Source organism: Ictidomys tridecemlineatus, chromosome 5 (assembly GCF_052094955.1).
Source record: "Ictidomys tridecemlineatus isolate mIctTri1 chromosome 5, mIctTri1.hap1, whole genome shotgun sequence".
Taxonomy (NCBI): Eukaryota; Metazoa; Chordata; class Mammalia; order Rodentia; family Sciuridae; genus Ictidomys; species Ictidomys tridecemlineatus.
This window is the reverse complement of record NC_135481.1, coordinates 37,123,228-37,143,378: the sequence shown is the minus strand read 5'-3', so window position 1 is coordinate 37,143,378 and position 20,151 is coordinate 37,123,228. Positions and strand designations below refer to the sequence as shown.

The 20,151-nt window shown below is 35.5% G+C and overlaps 1 protein-coding gene across 1 annotated transcript in view; it reads right to left on the bottom strand.

The window, feature by feature from the left end:
- Ubr1 (ubiquitin protein ligase E3 component n-recognin 1) overlaps positions 1-19,713 on the bottom strand; it is a 160,305-nt gene extending 140,592 nt beyond the window's left edge. The window contains exons 1-2 of the mRNA XM_005316473.5: positions 19,408-19,713; positions 691-947 (exon numbers count right to left, since the gene is read on the bottom strand). Coding sequence (XP_005316530.2) covers positions 691-947; positions 19,408-19,488 — 338 coding nt within the window. The 5' untranslated portion in view covers positions 19,489-19,713. The remainder of the gene's footprint in view (positions 1-690; positions 948-19,407) is intronic.
- Between the last annotated feature and the right edge of the window lie 438 nt (positions 19,714-20,151).

The window sequence follows — 20,151 nt, the reverse complement described above, 5'->3', positions numbered from 1 at the left end:
CCTTCATGTCTATAATCCCTTCCCTGCAATTCTAAAATCCAAAAAGCCCTAAAAGGTTTTATTTCTTTGTTGGATTGCATCAAATCTCAGTTGGTAATTTTAAAAAACCCAAATAAACATGACATGACATGAGACTATAGACTTATACCACCAATGAACTGCCATATATTTCTTAGAGAAATCTTACTGCGTTTGATTACAGGGTCCTACCTTGACTCTGCTGGAGAAGTATTGAGAATTTTGAAAATACACCTGGCCCCAAAAGTTTTAGATAAGAATATGATAACTATATTGTACAAAAGGATTATTTACATGCTTTGGTGAACAAAAATTTAAAAAATGAGAGAACTGTTTAAAGTAAAAGTCATATAACAAAAACCAAACTTCATTAGCAAAAACAGATTTAAAGTGTAAAATAAAAAGATGTTAAGGGGCTGGGGTTGTGGCTCAGTGGTAGAGCACTTGCCTTGCATGCATGAGGCACTGGATTTGATCCTCAACACCACATAAGATAATTAAATAAAATAAAGATATTGTGCCCATCTACAACTAAAAAGAAATATTTAAAAAAAGGTTAAGTAGAATTAAATATATTATAGATGGTAATAAACCCTGAAAAGTACACCATGAAATAAGTATGAAATGCCAAGATAGTAATTATAACCAAGCTTGTAAATTTCTAATTCTTACCTACAAGAATATGTTGTCTCTCCACTTTTAAAAACCTTCCCACAGAGTTGAAATGCTCCACTGTGCTTTAGTTTCTCTAGGCAAATATCTGGATCTTCTCCAAATAAATACCATTCCAGTGGAGTAAATATTGATATCTGTACACTCTCTTCTTGCTTTTCCAAATCTGGATCCATTTCAGCAAAATAAATTTCTGGCACCCACTGTGCCAAATGATGCAAAAAAGCAGTATAAAAATCAACTTGCTGATCCCACCACTGAAAGAAAAGAAAATGACAATTCAGAATTTCTTACCAGTTAGTTTCTTCTTAATAACCTGCAACACAAGTAATGGCATAATTCTGTACTTTCAAGGTGATTTGCAATATATTTTATCCTTCACTAAAACAAAAGGAAAGTGGACAATTAAAAATTGACCTTAGTAATAAGCAGTTACCCATACATAATAAATATGGGAGGCAAGGAGAGAAACTATCTATAGTGACAGTTTCCCTCTCCAATGGTCATTCTTGCTATGTAAAGGTGATACTATTATCAGCCATAGCCTATACAGACAAGTATTCCCTATATTCTTAGTTTAACTGTTTAAGGAAATCATAGTGTTTAATAAAAGATCAAAAGGATATAAACCAGAGTTCTGTAAACACAAAAAGCATTAACATAAAAGAAAATAATGATTAAATTAGACTTCATCAAAAGTAAGATTCTTGGGACTGGGGGTATAGCTCAGTTGATAGGATACTTTCCTAGCATGCAGAAGGCCCTGAATTCAATCTCCAACACCCAAAAAAGGAAAACTATTGTAGACAGATGTCTACAGAATATTTCACTCCAGAACAGCTGAATTTATCTTCTTCTCAGCATTGCATGGAATTTTGCTTTGCAAAAGAAACGGTACAGATGACTTATCCACACATGAAAACATGCTGCTCCACATCAGTCATTAGGGAAATTCAAATGAAAACAACAATGAAATATCTCTATATAATCTAATAGAGGGCTAAAACAAAAATCTGGTGATATCAAATATTAATACAGATGCAGAAAAATGAGTCAGAAAAGTGCTAGTGGAAACTTAAAATGATACAGACACTTTAACAAAAAAGTTTGACAGTTTCTTATAAAGCTAAACATACATGTACCACATGAGGCAGCAATCAAATTACTAGGTATTTATCAAAGAAATGAAATTTGGGCTAGGGATGTGGCTCAAGCAGTAGTGTGCTTGCCTGGCATGCGCAGGGCGCTGGGTTTGATCCTCAGCACCACATAAAAATAAAAATTATAAAGATGTTGTGTCCACCGAAAACTAAAAAATAAATATTTAAAAAATTCTCTCTTTAGAAAAAAAGAAAGAAATGAAATTTATATTCATACAAAAACTTGTACACAAATGTTATAGCAGCTCTATTCATAACTGCCCCAAACCAGAAACAATCCAACTATCCTTCAGCTGGTGAATTAATAAACTAGGCTACACAGAATGAATAAAAAAACAAGATCCAACTATATGCTGTTAACAAAAGATTCAAATTGCCAGGCATGGTAGTGCCCTATAATCCCAGTGGCTTGGGAGGCTAAGGCAGGAGGATCTTGAGTTCAGCCTCAGTAACTTAGTGAGGCTCTAAACAATTTAGTGAGACCTTGTCTAATACAAAAACAGGCTAGAGATGTGACTTAGTTGTTAAGCATCCCTGAGTTCAATCCCTAGTACCAAAACCAAACAAACAAACAAACAAAAAAAAGACTAATTTTACCAGCAAAACCCACAGGCTGAAGGTAAAAAGATGGAAAAAAATATTCAACACATACAGACCCTGAAAACAAGCAGGAATAGCTATTCTCTTATCTGACAAAGCAGATTCAAACAAAAATTAAACAGAAGAGACAAAAAAGGACACTACTAAATCCTAGTAAAGGGAAGAATCCAACAAAAAGATATAACAATAGTAAACATTTAGGCTCCAAATATCAATGCATTCAATTAAAGGAAAAAAACAAAACAAAAAAACTCCATGACATTAAATCCTAGATAGACTCTAACACAATGATACTAGGGGATTTCAACATACCCTATCACCAATAGACAGGTCATCAAAACATAAAATCAATAAAGACATATCCAACCTAAATAACACTATAATTCAAATGGTCTTAACAGATGTCTACAGAATATTTCACTCCAAAACAGCTGAATTTATCTTCTTCTCAGCATTGCATGCAATTTTTTTTTCAAATTAGATCATATTCTTGGCCACAAAGCAAATCTTAGCAAATACAAAATATTTATAATCCCAAGTATCCTATCAGACCATAATGGAACGAAACTAGAAATCAACAGAAAGAAAAATAATTACCACATGCACACATGAAGATTAAACAATACTTTTAAATGAAGAATGGATCAAAGAAGAAATGAGAATAGAAATCAAGAAATTTTTAGGAATGAACAAAAACAGAGAGAGAACTTATCAAAACCTCTAGGAGGATATGAAATCAGTTCTAAGAAGAACTGATTCTTCCAAGAAGAATTTATATCACTGAATGCCTACGTTAAAAAATTAGATCACAAATAAATAAGCTTATGCTCCACCTCAAGGCCTTAGAAAAAGAAGAACGAACTCCAACACCAGTAGAACATAATTAAGATCAGAATCAAAAATCAAAGAAATTGAGAATAAAGAAAATAATACTCAGAATCAATGCAACAAAGAGTTGATTCTTTGAAAAGATAACTAAGATTGACAAACCCTTAGCCAAACTACCAAAAGAAAGAGAAGAACAAAATCAATAAGATCAGTGGTGAAAATGTTGATATCACCACAGATCCTTCTGAAATTCAGAGGATTATCAGAACCCATTTTGAAAATGTATACTCCGATAAACTGGAAAATCTGGAAGACACTGACAAATTTCTAGACACACATGAGCTGCCCAAATTCAATCTGGAGGATACAGAAAACCTAAACAGACCAATATTTGATCCAATATGTGGATCAAGTAATGAAATTGAAACAATCATTAAAAGCCTTTCAACAAAGAAAAGCCCAGGATCAGATGAATTCTCAGACTTTCTCAAATTATTCCATGAAATTGAAAAGAAAGAGATGCTCCCAAAGTCATTCTATGAAAGTAATATAAACCTGACGCTAAAACCAGAGAAAGACACATCAAGAAAACTATAGACCAATATCCCTGATAAACATAGGTGCAAAAATCCATAGTAAAATATTCATAAACCGCATTCAAAAACACGTCTAAAAGGAAATATACCATGATCAAGTGGGTTTCATTTCAGGGATGCAAGGTTGGCTCGACATATGAATCAATAAATGTAATTCACCACTTAAACAGAATCAAGGACAAGAATCACATGATCATCTCAATAGATGCAGAAAAGGACTTTGATAAAATTCCATACCATTCATGTTAAAAAAGGTGGAAAAGCTAGAGATTGAAGGAACTTACCTCAATATCATAAAGCCCATTTAGGACAAACCTGTACAAAACTCAAATGGAAATGGATTAAAGACTTAGGAATCATATGAGAAATCTTACAACTGCTAGGGTCAACAATCCATCATATAGGTGCTGGCACCAATCAAAGTGCAAGAAATAAAACCAAGAATCAATAAAGGAGATGCCATTAAACTAAAAAGCTTCTGTACAGCAAAGGAAATTATTAAGAGCATGAAGGGGACTGGGGATGTGGCTCAAGTGGTAGCCCGCTCACCTGGCATGCGCGCGGCCCGGGTTTGATCCTCAGCACCACATACAAAGATGTTGTGTCCGCCGAAAAACTAAAAAATAAATAAAATTCTCTCTCTCCCTCTTTCTCTCTCTCTCTCTCTCTTAAAAAAAAAAAAAAAAAGAGCATGAAGGGAGAGCCTACGAAACAAAATCTACTCCAGATACTCCTTCAATAAGAGAAAGAACTCAAAATGCTTAGCATCAAAAACCAAATAACCCAATCAATAAATGGGTAAAATGAACTAAACAGAAACTTCGCCAAAGAAGAAACACAAATGGCCAACAACTATATGAAAAAAATCTTCAATTCTCTGGCAATCAGGGAAATGCAAATCAAAACTACACTAAGATCTTACCTTACTCCAGTCAGAATGACAATGATCAAGAATACGAACAATAACAAATGTTGATGAGGTTGGTGGGGAGGGGAGGTACACTAGTACTTTGTTGGTGGGACTTCAGACTAGTACTGAAAAGCAGTATAGAGATTCCTCAAAAAATTAGGAATGGAACCACCATATGACTCATCCCACTCCTTGGTATTTTCCCAAAAGATCTAAAATCAGCATACCACAGTGATATAGCCACCTCAATGTGTACAGCAGCACAACTCACAGTAAATAAATTATGAAATCTAGCCTGGTGTCTGTCAATAGATGAATGGATTAAGAAACTGTGACACACACACACACACACACACACACACACAAATGGAGTTCCACTTAGCCATTAAAAAAAAGAATGAAATTATGGCTTTTGCCAGTAAATGGATGGAAATGGAGAATATCAAGTTAAGTGAAATAAGTTAAACTCAGAAACTCAAGGGTGGAATGTTTTCTTTCATATGCAGAAGCCACAGTAAAGAAAAGGGGAAGGTGATTGACAGTATAACATAAAGGGAAGATCAGTAATATAAGAAGGAAATGAGAGGCAGAGTGGAGAGATGGATAAGGGAGGCAACATAGAATGAATTCTTTAAAATTAATCATATATAAATACACCACAGGGAACTTCACCTTTAAGCATAGGTAGAAAGAACCAATCAAATATAAACAAATAGACAGCAAAAGGAACTCTACTAGAGTAGAGGAAGGAGAATGGGAAAGGGAAGGAAGACAAGACAGGAGGGAAGAAGATGAAAACAAACACACAAATAAATAAATAAATAAATACACTAAGCTACATCCAAACCATGAAATACTATTCAGAAATAAAAGGAAAGAACTATTAATATACATAATATCATGGATAACTTCAAAATGCCTTAATGAAAAAGAAGCCATATTCAAAATACTATGTTCCGTCTCTTAGCAGCTTAGACCACGGTACAAGCATCTGTGTGAATTAGCAAGACCATCTTTGTGCCAAATTCCTTATTCCCATTATGAACGGGTTTAATAGCCATTTTATGCAGATTTCAATAACATGACATTCCACTCCTGTCTTCAATGTAACAAAGCAGCTTTCCGGATATCAAGCAATGCTCTGTCAAAACAGATATCCGGGAATTACTCGCTAGCAGTTTGGGCTTAAATTTAGGTCTGATCACCCCAAATCACCCACCCAATCCAACATTATCAATGGCACTTTGTAAGCAGACTCAAGTTAACCAAGGCAGGAGAAACAGGGAGGAAAGCACAGCTCTCTACTATCAATTCAACACTGGCAATTTAGTTTCAGTTAACATTCTTCCAATTAAATTAACATTATTCACCTCAAATGGCTTAGATTTCTGGTTTTATTAGTACTTCATGTTTGCTTCATAGTTATGTAAAAACTATAAGGCATTTGTACTCAGTTGTATATTTGTATACATTCAAGTTTACAGTCTAATAAAACTAATTTTAAATTTGTAAAAGACTATATGACATTCTGGCAAAGGCAAAAACTACTATAGAGAGAAAATATCACAGTAGTTGCCAGGGGTAGAGAGTAAGGGAAGGGGCTGACTGCAAAGTGGCACTGTGATGGTCTTACAATCACTGGCAATTGTCAAAACTCAAAGTGTAAAACAATAACATAAGATGTCGTTTTTGTAAATTTTAAAAGTGCATAAAAAAGGATACAGTTTAAAAACATGTAAAGGAAAACCACAAATGGAGAGAAAATATTTGCAATAGTAACTTAATGTTTTCCCCACAGATCAGGAACAGGACTGGGGCTGGGGCTCAGTGGTAGAGCACTTGTGTAGTACATGTGAGGCACTTGGTTGGATCCTCAGCACCACATAAAAAATAAATAATAAAGGTACTGTGTCTGCTTATAACTAAAAATATTTTTTAGAAATCAGGAACAAGGCAAGATATCTATTCTCTCCTCTTCTATTCAATATTGTACTAGAGATCAATATTGTACTAGACAAAGGAAAAAAAGGCATAACCATTAGAAGGGAAGAAGTAATAACTATCTTTAATAACTGTCTTTAGTTATAGAAGACATGATTATACAAAACTTCCCAAGGAATCAAACACACAAACTGTAAATAAATTCAGCATGATCATTGTATATAAGGTCAACATATAAAAATCAACTATATTTCTATATTAGCAACAAACAACTGGAAAGTAAAAAAAAATTTTTAAAGCACTTATGGTAGTCTCAAAAAATATAAAACATGCTGGGCATGGGGGTGAATGCCTGTAATACCAGTGATTCAGGAGGCTGAGGCAAGAGGATCACAAATCTGAGGACAGCTTCAACAACTTAGCAAGACCCTATCTCAAAAAATAAAAAGGGCTGTAATGTATATAGTTCAGTGATAGAGAGTCCCTGGGTTTATTCCTCAGTGCTGAAAAACAAAACTACTATCTAAAACATTCATGCATAAATTTAACAAAAGATATATATATATATATATATATATATATATATATATGACCTCTACATTAAAAACTACAAAACGCTAAGAGAAATTTCTAAAACATCTAAATAAACGAAGAGATATACCATGTTCACTGGTTACAGGATTGAATACTGTTAAAATGTCTATCTTCCCAAATGGATATATAAATTCGACACAATCCCAACAAGCTTTTTGTAGAAACTGAAAAGTTGTCACTAAGATGAATATGGAAATGTAGAAGTACGCTACCTGATATTAAAACTTAGTATGTTCTGTGTTCTGTGTGGTCTTAATAGACATAAATAATAAGAGAATAGCATAGAGTCCAAAATCAATCAACACACACATATTGTCAATTGATTTTTAAAAAGGAACCTTTCAATTCAAAGGAGAAAAAAATCATCTTAAAAAAAAAAAACAGGGCAGGAGCAATTAGATGCCCTTATGAAAAAAGCAATCCCACATCTCAAGAGGCTAAGGCAGGAGGATCACAAGTTCAAAGCCAGCTCAGCAATTTAGCAAGACACTACCTCAAAATAAAAAAAAATAAAATGGGCTGGGGATGTGGCTCGGCAGTTAAGAACCTTTGGGTCCAATCAATCCCTGCCATTAAAAAAAAAAAAAAATCAAACCATACTACATGCCACACACAAAAAAATTAATTCAAAATTGATCATAGACTTATGTATAAAAGTGATTTAAAACTACAAAAATTGTTTTGATGAAAACTCTTCAAATCCTTGGGGCAGGTTAAGATTTCTTGGATGGGGTACTCAAAGCACTAACCATGAAAACATAACTGATAAACTGGAATTATTCAAAATTAAAACCTCTGTTCTTCAAAATAGAACATGGGTAACTAATATCCAATGCCAGTATCCATTATTCATTTTTTTCAAATTTTTCATTTAATACAATAATGAAGATAAATATGTTAAGATAAACATGCCTCTTCTTCTTTAGTCTATATAGCTACACTTCTGTGAAATGACACAGAAATAAAAGGCAAGTTAGAAGCACATTTATTATACCCTAACCCAACTTAAAATAGGGTACCCACCCAGAAGTTGTCTACGTAACCCTTGCCCCTGTGACACTGGAACATCCCTGATCCAAACTGTAAAATATCAGATGCTATTGAGAAGAGTTATCCAAACAAAAATTTACCATGGGGAAACCCCAGAAAAAGTAATAGGGATGGAAAATTAAAACTTGTCAGTCTGCAAAAACAAAGGCTGAACAATGTTTAAAATCACACAAGGGCTTTGACAAGGTAAATATGTATCTGTTCTCTATATCTTAGCAGGTGCCTCCTTGACATGTTAAAAATATAATTTTCAGGGCTGGGGATATAGCTCAGTTGGTAGAGTGCTTGCCTCCCATGCACAGGGCCCTGGTTGAATCCCCAGCACCACAAAGTGGTGGCATATGCCTATAATCCCACTGACTCGTGAGTCTGAGGTAAAAGGATAGCAAGTTCAAGGTCAGCCTCAGAAACCTAGTGAAGCCCTAAGCAACTTGGCAAGACCCTGTTTCAAAATAAAAACTACAAAGGGCTGGGGATGTGGTTCAGTGGTTAAGTGCCTCTGGGTTCAATCCCTACTACCAAAAACATATATACATATAACTTCCAGGGTTAGGAATGTGGCTTAGTAGTAGAGCATTTGCCTGGCACAAGTAGGAACCTGGATTCAATGCCCAAACAAAACCATAATTTTTAGGGCAAAGAAAAGGAAGTAGAATTTGATAAAGCTATGATAAATTTACAAAACTTATCCAAGCAGTTTTGAAAGTTAACAATGTAATTAGAACTAAGATTTTATACTAGGTTTCACAATAGTTCACTAAGGAAAATGTGAGATATTTTATTATATACAAAGCCATCTGAATTTGCTCTTATAAAGATCAATATTCCATCCACAAATAAACTCCACTTAATAAAATTTTGTGGAAAATTTTTGTAAGTATTACTATAAGAGTTAAATTATCCCATTCTCTATAAAGGGCAATATGCAGACACTTACTAAAAATTTTAATTTATATATCCTGACTCAGGCATTTCCATTTCTAGGAATGTATTCATTGAATGAACCCAAACATGTATAAAAAGTACACAAGTGTTTTTATTAGCAGCATTATTTATAATAGTAAAAGACTGTAAACAATCTAAATGTCCCAAAATAACAATTGAACAAATCATGGAACATAAAAAATTCAATGCTGCCATTCTAATAAGGGGAAAAGTATAGATATGTTCTGATATAAGTCATTCTTCAAATTATATTTTAAATAAAATGCAACAGATGCAGAACACTGAGTATAGTATGCTACCATTTATAGAGGGAGAAAGGAAATGGGAAGGAAGGAGAGGAGGAAGAGACAAAACAGAAGGAAGTAAGGTTGGAGAGTAGGAGAAGAAGAGGTAAGTGTATATGCTTACTGTGAACAAAAAACCTCTAGAAAAGTTTAAAATAATTTAAGAGTAGGAAAAACCATGGGAAGGGCTTAGTTTTCATTGTGTACTCTTTTTTTTCTATTTTAATTTATATACATATTTATATACATAAATACACACATATTATATACATACATTATATACATATACACATACATATACACATATTTATATAGAGAGAATATATACACACACACACATCATTTACAGAAATCATTTTAAAGCTTTTTCAATCTAACACATTTCAGGTACAAATTTATTCATAACAGCAAAACACCAATAACTTGAATATACATCAATAGGAGTATAGTTTAAGAAATTTTAGAATCTATCATTTAGCTATACTTGCCCAAGTATATACTTGCCCACACACACACACACAAAACACATACCAGGATATGCACCACAACATCAATTATAAGTGAAAAGATGAAGTGTACCAAAATATCTATCAATAAATCGAGGTACAATATGCCATTCTATGTAGTCAGAATGCCATAAAATACTGTTAAGGTTGGGAAAGCAAGTTTTATATAATCTTAATTTTTATAAACATTTTAAAAAGACAAAACACCTTCAAAATTTCTATAGATTTCACTAGAGATGTAGCTTAGTGTAAGAGCTGGCATGAATGAGGCCCTGGATTTGATACCCAACACTGAGGGAAAAAAACCTAGGTATTCTAATTCTAATTCTCCTAGAATTCAGTGCTCACTCTACAAATACAAAAACACAAGTCTTTTAAATTTACCCTTATTGATTTGTTCAATTTCAGATTAACAGTAAAACAAAACAACAAAGCTTTGCCTTATATTTAATCTTTTCCTCCAAATGAAGTCTCTTAGCTAACAACTGCCTAACATTCTTTAATATTACTAAATATTCCTAAATTGTAGCTGTCATTACATGCCTTAGCATGAAGAATCAATATTTTTTAAATATCTATGTTGGTTGATTTAGGCAGAATATCTGTAAATGCCTTAAGTGTCCTCTCTAGCACTCTACTCCTCCACCCTCCACCCACTTCCTTATCTTCTCCTCAAGGCCCAGCTCAAGACCCACCTTAACAAATCCCTCACTGATAAAGCCAATAAAATTTATCTCCCCTGTTAATACTAATACAGCATTTAATACTAATACAGCATTTATTCTGTACTCATACTACTTCCTGGTATTGGTGGTGTTATCTTCAAGAATATAAATTTACCTCTTAGTGACTGGAATAGGTTTAATTTTTGTTGTTTGGTGGTTTTGGTGTTTTCCTCCATTTGCAACAGATATAAATTAAGAATTTTAAATTTCAGTATCCAGAAAAAAAATTTCCCCTAACATCTAAAATTAAGGGAAAGCATTCCCAGTTGACCGTTCTGTAAAAACAAGTTCTCACAACATTTAAATTCCCACGTATTCCAAACATTTTCCTCATCCCCATGGAGACAAAAAGATATCTTGACAACTCTGACCCAGGGACACAGATGCCTGTTTGGGAACATCATTCTTTAAAAAATAATATAAGTATAATAGTTTCCTTCATCAAACCACAATGGATTCTTTCTTAAAACAACTGCTAGACATCTATAGAGCCTTCGGAGGCCTAGTCCTTTTTAAATTCTTCTTTTTAAAAAAAGGTGACAAAATCTGGAGGCTCTAGAATTTTTCATAGGCAATACTGGATTGGTATTTAGAGCACCTGTATGCACCAAGAAGACTTTGTCTACAAAGTTTTCTTAAAATGCTATTTAACAAACTTCATCTTTAAAAACAACACAACAAATGCCAGTTCAACTGCTTATTCCAAAGGAAACTCAAAACTATCTGATAGCTACCTGAGCCTATCTGAACAATTCTCAACCAACTTCCATTTTTAATTCAAAACCTACCATCCTGAAATAATTCAATACAATGCACTCTGCTCTTTCATCTAACACCCTTTCAAATAAACAAAGATAGCTCTTATGTCTCATAATCTCTACTCAGGGGTTAAACGGGAATAAAGAGAGGAAACAAATTAGTCCATTCCTAGAAATGACCATCTTTAATGACACAGTATCCAAATTGTTCTCATGTAGATTACACTCTTATGGAATACCCACAATATGCTTCTGTACAGAGGAATGAGCACTAGCCTGGCAACCATATCACTCTGATTACTGTTGATTGTGCAGACAACTAAAAATCTGAGATCAAAAACACAGAAGAGACTAGCCCTATACACAACGGAACCTTTGTAAGGCTTTATTTTCATCTCAAATAAGGTTCGTTTACCTTGCTAGTTTTGATGCAATTCTAAGCCTAAGATTTTTTTTTTCATTTTATAATGTTTGTTATTCCTGCCAACAATGTGCTGTCTTTAAATATAACAGCAGTAAATCTATTTAACTTTATTTAAGTATTTAAGGGATTGCTAACATAAGCTAGGGTCACATATTGAGGTGTATGACATACAAGGCCTCTTTCTTTTTTTTTTTTCTCCTAAGTATGCTGGTCTGAATTTGATTTTTAAAAAGTATCCTGTCCCTATTAAGCTATTCTCTTTCTTTTTCATCTCTGACCACAGATCATACCTCAATTTTCGAGATTTTTCTTAAAGTCTCTGGATGAATGAAATCTACTTGCCTAAAAGAATCTACTTGCAAAACAACTAAAATCCTTTCTCAGATTAGACTGCAAGGTAGAGCATGTGTATATAAAAACAATTAATGGATAAATTAATAGATGTTCCTTCCCATAACTAAAGTCATTTCTGGCTTACTTATAAATACCAAAGTTGAGTGGCATTTTAAAAGTTAGCCCATAAAAGATACAGTAAGTGGTTATTGTCCCACTCCTCCAAATAAATCAAATACTTTGTTCTGAAGAGCAGTATTAAGTAAACAAATAGGAGAAATATATTCAAAAGAATAAATGTAAACTCCATCCTGGCCAGGGCCTATGTCACTCCTGGGTAGCAAGTGGGTACTCAAGGAACCACAATAACTCTTCTGGAGTCTTTCAGTAAAGTTTATTTAGTAAAGTTTGTTTTCATAAGCACTCAGCTTATTATAGCTATAAAACATTTTTTAAAGGCTGTATCAAATGCTTTAAAAACCAAGCTCATCAAATAACTATTGTTTCTTCAATATTCAGAATACCATGAAAGAATACACAAGAGTTCACAGTAAGTCACTTGGGACTAAGGTCTTAGTATTTTGTCTTAAAGTCATATGAGGCAATTGGCTAAAAGCTTAAGGAAAATCATTTCATAGAACATTATATGATTAACACCTTTAGATAAATAAATAAAGTGACGGCAAAGGAAATCTGAGGCATATTTCAAAGTCAGTACATGAAAGGATGGGCAAAGCCAGGTGCAGTGGTGCACACCTGTAATCCTAGGGTCTCAGGAGGCTGAGGCAGAAAGATCACCAAATTCAAGGCCAGCCTCAGCAATTAGCAAGGTCCTAAGCAACTTAGTGAGACCCTGTATCAAAACATAAAAATAAATATATATATAAAAAGGGCTGGAGTTGTGGCTCGGTGGTTAAGCATCCCTGCATTCAATTCCCAGCATTAAGGAAAAAAAAAAGAATGGGCAAGATACCTCACTGGTTCATACTGCATCATTGATTTATACACATTATCTATTCAGAGAAATTATTTATACAGTACTGAGGACAAGAAAGTTTTTATTTGCCTGCAAATATCTATTAAAGAAGTCAGTTTGCAGCTCCAGGTCATCTACATTAAGTTAATGTTATTCTCTAGCCTCTTACATAGTGAGACTGAATCTGTCACTTTCATCTGAGATTTTAGAACTTAATATCTAACTCTATAAAATTTGGTACTGAAAATCTGAATTTCCCTAACTGTTCACTGTAGAAATTATGAGATGATTAAAAAACAACAGCAATTAGGCCCCAATAAGACCTGGTGACAAAGCACTTCAGTTGGGATTCAAGAAACCCAAGCTTTCATCTAGTTTTCCTACTCAAAGCAAATCCTTACTAAAAGAAAGTTGTGCTGTAGCTTAAAACTACATAGGACCAAATTTCTAAGGAAAGTTACCCCCAATGAATACAGAATGTAACTTCTCACCCTTTTAATACATCAACGTTTTAAAGTCAACTATTGAAATATTGTTTTCTTTTAAAGATCTTCTATACATGATATGGATTGTGGATATTCTTTCCCTGAAGTAAATGATTATAACACAAGCATAAAAATATTAAACTTAAAAAAAAAAATCCCCACAAGACAATTTGAGGGAGTAATGCAAATGTTCTATATCCTGATTTGGTGGTAATCACACAGATATACAAATTTGTCAAAACTTATCCAGAAAATGCTTAAAGTGGGTATATTATATGCATACAAATTATACTTCCACAATGTTACTTTTCTCCTCAACTCCTATTACTTCTACCTCCACAACACCTCAGTTAGTATCTATTCATTCATTCATTCAATAAAAATTTCAAGGCAATGTGTTAGATAGTGAAGATAGTAGCTGTGAACAAGAAAAAGTTCATGCACTCAAGGCGTTTACTGTCTAGAAAGAACACAGTAAACAAGCAATATAGAATACAATGGAAGTATGAAATAGGTGCTATTAAGAACATATAACAATGGGCTGGGGTTGTGGCTCAGACTAAGAGCACTCGCCTAGCTTGCGTTGAGGCACTGGGTTCAATCCTCAGCACCACATAATCCTCAGCTCCAATTACACATAAAGTAAAATAAAGACATTAAAATAAATAATTAAGAAAAACATATAACAAGTGCATGTAACCCAGCTCTACCATTGCAAAAGCATAATATTCTCTTAAATTCTCAAATTTTAAATTTCCCTTTCTAACCATAACATTCAGTCCTTAAATTTATATCAACAACATGACTTTTAATATCTCAAATCCCATGATATCCCCAGAATTCCTGTTTTAACTTTTCATATGTCCCTATTTGCCTAGATTCCAAGGTTGGACACTATTCTAATATGGTCCCTCATTTCCTCTTCCTTCTTCCATCCACAACCTCCAATCCCCAAGCTACTACCAGTCTTTCTAAAATAAAATCACTGATATCAATCCTTAGTTACTGATTCATTTAAGAATAAGGGCAGGGGCTCGGGAGGTGGCTCAAGTGGTAGCATGCTCGCCTGGCATGTGTGAATCACTGGGTTCGATCTTCAGCATCACATAAAAGAAAATAAAGATAAAAATAAATATTAAAAAAAAAGAGTAAGGGCAGAGGTTGGGGTGGGGGTAGTTCAGTGGTAAAGCACATGTTTAGAAGGAACAAGGCCCAGGTGGTGGCATATGACTGTAATGACAGTTATTGGGGAGGCTGAGGCAGGAGGATCACAAATTTGAGGTTATACTGGGCAATTTAGTGACATCCTATCTTAAATTTTTTTAAAAAGGGAGGGACTAGGAAATGTAGCCCAGTGGTAGAGTGTCACTTTGTTCAATTTCTAGTACAAAAAAATGGGGGAGAGGGGGAGACAGGACAGTATGGCTAAAGGTGAATGAGGAGAAAGGAAATGAGGGAAAAATATAAAGGGCTAGACCAGGCAAAGTCATAAAGGGCTTGTAAAGTCAATGAGGTCAGACTTTTCCAAGTACAATGGGAAGCCTCTGAAAAATTCAGGCAGGAGACTATTATTATTATTATTGATTATTGTTGTTGTTGTTATTATTATTTTGGTAGTGGGATTGAATCCAGGGGTGTTTTATCATTGAGCTATAACCACAATCCCCCCCCCTTTTTTTTTTGAGACAGGATCTCACTAAATTGTTAGGGTGTTACTAAGTTGCTAAAACAGGCCTCAAACTTGCAATAATCCTGCCTCAGCCTCCTGAGTCACTGGAATTACAGAACATGTACCACTATACTCAGCAAGACTGTAATCTTATAAAGATTACACTAGTTGCTCTATAAAGAATGGACTAAAAGATGGCAAAAGCAGAAGCAAAGACACCAGTTAAGAGGCCATTACAGTTATCCAGGCAACAGAAATTTAATTTCAGAAATGCAACAGAAAATGGCTTGATTGTCAGAAATGTCTGTGTTCAAAAGCTGTGATGAAGGTGTCATCTACTGAGACAGGGATAAGAAAACTCTTGATCTGCCTTTCCCTTCTCTTCTCTTAGAACCTGGTCCTTCCTCTCAGAACATGACACAACCATTGTCATAGTGCTAAAGTCAAAAACTGGAGATCCAGATGTTATCTATTTCTTCCCTTTTCCTAATCCATCATAAAGATTTTTTTGTTGTTGTTTTTGTTTTTGTTTGCTTCTACTATATTTCCAAACTCTCTCTTAAATTCATCTACTTTCCTCCAGCTCCAATGATATTCTACCTAGTGCAAGCTATCATTAACTATGATTTGGGTTACTGCAGTGACTTCCTAATTGTTCCCCGTTTGAAATACCTATCAGACATCTAAGTAGAAATGATAAGTAGACAGCTGAATTTATGATTCTGGAGTTCAGACATGAGATGACTAGAGACTGAACACATACAGATGATATTTAATTCCAAAGAACTGGATGAAATTACCTAAACAGAGTATGTAGTCAAGCAAAAGAAAAGAGCTTAACACCATGTCAGGAGATATCTTCTAAGATAAAGAAGAAAATCTAGTCCAAGACAGAAGGCAAAAGTTCTAGCAGATCACCCCAAATGCCCTCTGGATTTCCAATTTTTCTCAACACTCATGATGGACCCAATAAACCACCCTCTCCTCAAAACTAGCTTAGTTTTGAGCTAGTTGATACTGGATATAACTTTTATTTTCTAGGCTGTTCCATTTCCAGGTCCATACACACAAGTGTGTGTGTACAAATGTACATACACACACTAATCCTCAAAGATCTTATCCATTTCTATAGCCTCAACTTATAACTTCAAATATTTAGCTAAGTGTTATTCAAACTGTGGCCCACAAACCAGGATTTCAGGTCATGCTTGTGGGAAAATGTAGATTCTTGGACCTTACTCCTCACTGCAGACCTACTGAGTCAGTTCCTCTTGTGATTTTCTTTTCTTTTCTTTTCCTTTTTTTTTTTTTTTTTTTTTTTTGGTGCTGGGAATCGAATTCAGGGTCTCATGCATGCTAGGCAAGTGCTCTATCACTATCACCAAGATACATCCCTAGTGACACTTAAGCTATGGCTTTTATAATATAATTTTATCAATAACTCATACATATTATTTCATTCTAACTTCATGTTAGGTGATATTAGGAATATTAAAAATAGTAGTTTCACAAATATATATATATATGAAGGAATGTTAAGGAAATCAGAAATTATAAACAAGGGTAATTGAAGTGGTTAGAGTTCTTAAACCTCTATATTTGGCTCATTTTTATTATTTTTGTTTTCTCCTGCCTCCAATGGTGATTTAAAATACAATGGTGATTTTTAAAAAATCTAAAACTAAGCTTGTTTTGCTTAACAGCAAAGTATTAGTAAACGGTAAGCCAGTATCTTATTCCACCAGTAGAATAAAATTGAAAATAACAGCTTTGAAAAGAAGGTAGCCAAATCTTCTCTGGGGTCAAGCAGAGAGATTCAACTTAAAAAGAGTAGTTATGAGGCTTAACAGTCGTATGTTTCTATCCAGCTACATCACTCTGTCTTGAATTAGTATATTATCTGTGACAGTAGTCTATGAAGCTATATTACACTATCCACTTACTATTTTTGCAAAGTCCAAAGAAATCTAATGTTATTTTTTGAAAAGTAAAGAGTTTGCCACATAAATTGCAACTCAATTCCTGTACTATTGTCTTCAATTCCAAATTAGTAGAATCCAGATGAGGTTTTATTGTGCCAATTGAAGAAATATATCAGGGCTGGGGATGTGGCTCAAGCGGTAGCGCGCTCGCCTGGCATGTGTGCGGCCCGGGTTCGATCCTCAGCACCACATACAAAACAAAGAAGTTGTGTCTGCTGATGATTAAAGAATAAATATTAAAGTGATCTTTTTTAAAAAAAAAAAAGAAATATATCAAAGCTTTAAATAAATAAGCCATCTTCGGGGATATAAAACTAAAACAACTCTTCTTCTGACCACAACATAGTTTCTCCATTCCTTCCAACAAGTAAAAAGCACAATTTTTTTTTTTTGAGCCAGGGTCTTGCCATGTTGGAACTCCTGGTATCAAGCAATTCTCCTGCCTCATTCTCCAGAGTACCTTGGCTCACCATTAAGAAGAAATGTTTCATGGCTGGGGATGTAGCTCAGTGGTACAGTCCTTGGTTAGCATGTCCAAGTCATTGGGTTTGAGTCCCAGCATGGCCCCCACAAAAAAAAAGTTCCAGCTGCTTCGAAACTTTTCACATCTTCTCCTTCCTTATAATCTTATATACATATATATGTGTATGTGTGTATGTATATATATGTGTACACTCACACACATATATGTATATATGTACATCATTTTATTTGTTCATTTGAATGTGATGCTGAGGATCAAACCCAGTACCTCACATGTGCCAGGCAAGTGCTCCACCTCTGAGCCCAGTCCCAGCCCCTCATCCTCTTAAATAGATTTTTCGTAGTATACTACCAGTAATAAAATGAATTTGGAGAGCTATTTGAGGTAGAGAAAAATAGGAAAGAAACACTGGCCTTAAGCAAACCCTTATTCTAGCTTCATCCCTATCTGGATTCTACCTCCCAGCCAGTCTCTCCAATTTGTTGTTGACTCATTTCCACAGCTCATTCTGTTGCTCATAAAACAACACTCAATGTCTACAGAATTAAAATACTTGAAGAATGTATCTTATTAAAACTGCAAACCAATTAAACTTCATTAAGAGCTATTTACCACACACCTTTCTATATGCAGCTGAAAACCAAACTGATAAAACATAATGCCATGGTAGATAGTGGGATGTTTCCTATATAACTCTCCACTAAATGCCTGGGAAGGGAGGAGCACATCCAGAACATTCCCTAACATTGCCCCCCACTTCTTATCTTCTTCAGCTAGCTTTCTCCCTATGGCCAGACTACTGACTCAAATTTGCACACTAATTCTGCCTTCCCATTCTCTCAAAATACAAGAGCAAAGCATAGATTCTGATATTAATTAGTCGTATTGCTCTGAATTGAAATGTCTAGAAGTCCCTGCTTCAGCTTTTCAAAGCGGCGACAGATGATGGGTTTCTCCATTGAGGATTAGGCCTTGTAATATCAAGATGTTATAATGAAAGACAATTCCTACACCCCACATCTGGATGGGACTTGACAGCGGCAACATTCCCTGCCACTACCAGATCCCGCCCAGCCAGCTATGCGATACAACACCAGGTGCTGCGTCCTGGATTCCTACCATCAAGAGGGGTTAGCACTGCGTCTATCAGAAAATGGCTTTCTCCAATCTCGCCTCAGCTCCCACATCAAACCACCTAATAACATCCCCAGTTCTTTCTACTTCAGGATTGAGACATGCATGCTGGAGCTCATCAAGACTAATAAATGACAGTCATTATATTTCGTAGACTTGGCTGGCAGGAATGTGGGTGACGACTAACTTTTCATTCGGAGTCTTCCTTCCAGATCAATCCATATGACTTCCCCCTCCCCAGAGCCGCCATAGGGGGTGAAGCCCCGCATCCTCCTCAATGTGGTAGGGAGGCACAGGGGGGAGGACAAAAGGAACTTGCCCACAAGGACTTACAGATGCCAGTCGCTGAGGGGTCTGGGGCAACTCGGTGCTCACTTCCATCCTCTCCGCACCCTCGGCCTCTTCATCCGCCATCTTAAGGGAAACTAACGCCTGCAGTTCTCGACCCCCGGCCAGAGGCGAGCGGAAACCTGTGGCCGGTCGGAGTGACGAGGAGCGACACTTTTACGACGGCCCCTGAAGTCGGGTTTGACGCAGAATACAGGAGCGGCTTCCGGTCCGCTTCCCGGAAGCAGGCGTAGCCAACTGAAGGAGCTGGCGGGGCTTTTCCCTGAATTTAGTCGTAGTGCCTGATGACTTGAATGTTTATCTGGCTTCGCTGCTAGAATTTCTTGCATCTACTAGGGAAAAAAACGAATTCAGCGTCCATTTTGAAAGGAGGAAGCTGTCTGGGAGAACCTCTCCTGGCTGGCCGGGTTGTTGGCCTGGGGCTGTTTTGTCTCCTAACATACCTGCAGTGGTTCTCCAGATACTACAAAATGAAAAAGAAAGCACTCACAGCTCTTCCACCTATAGAAGTGTTGCCTTGGGCACTTGCACTTGTGTGTAATGATCCTCAGCTTTTGGGTGGGGGTGTGAAATTCAAAAAAATGGCAACAGTCGTCTGGAGAGGGAGGATACACTGTTGCATTTGCATTATGGAATACCATGCAGCACTTGAAAAGAACAAGATAAATGGCGAATCTAAAGCATTCCAATAGGTCTCCGCCTCTGATGTGGAATGTAGGAACTGTTGGC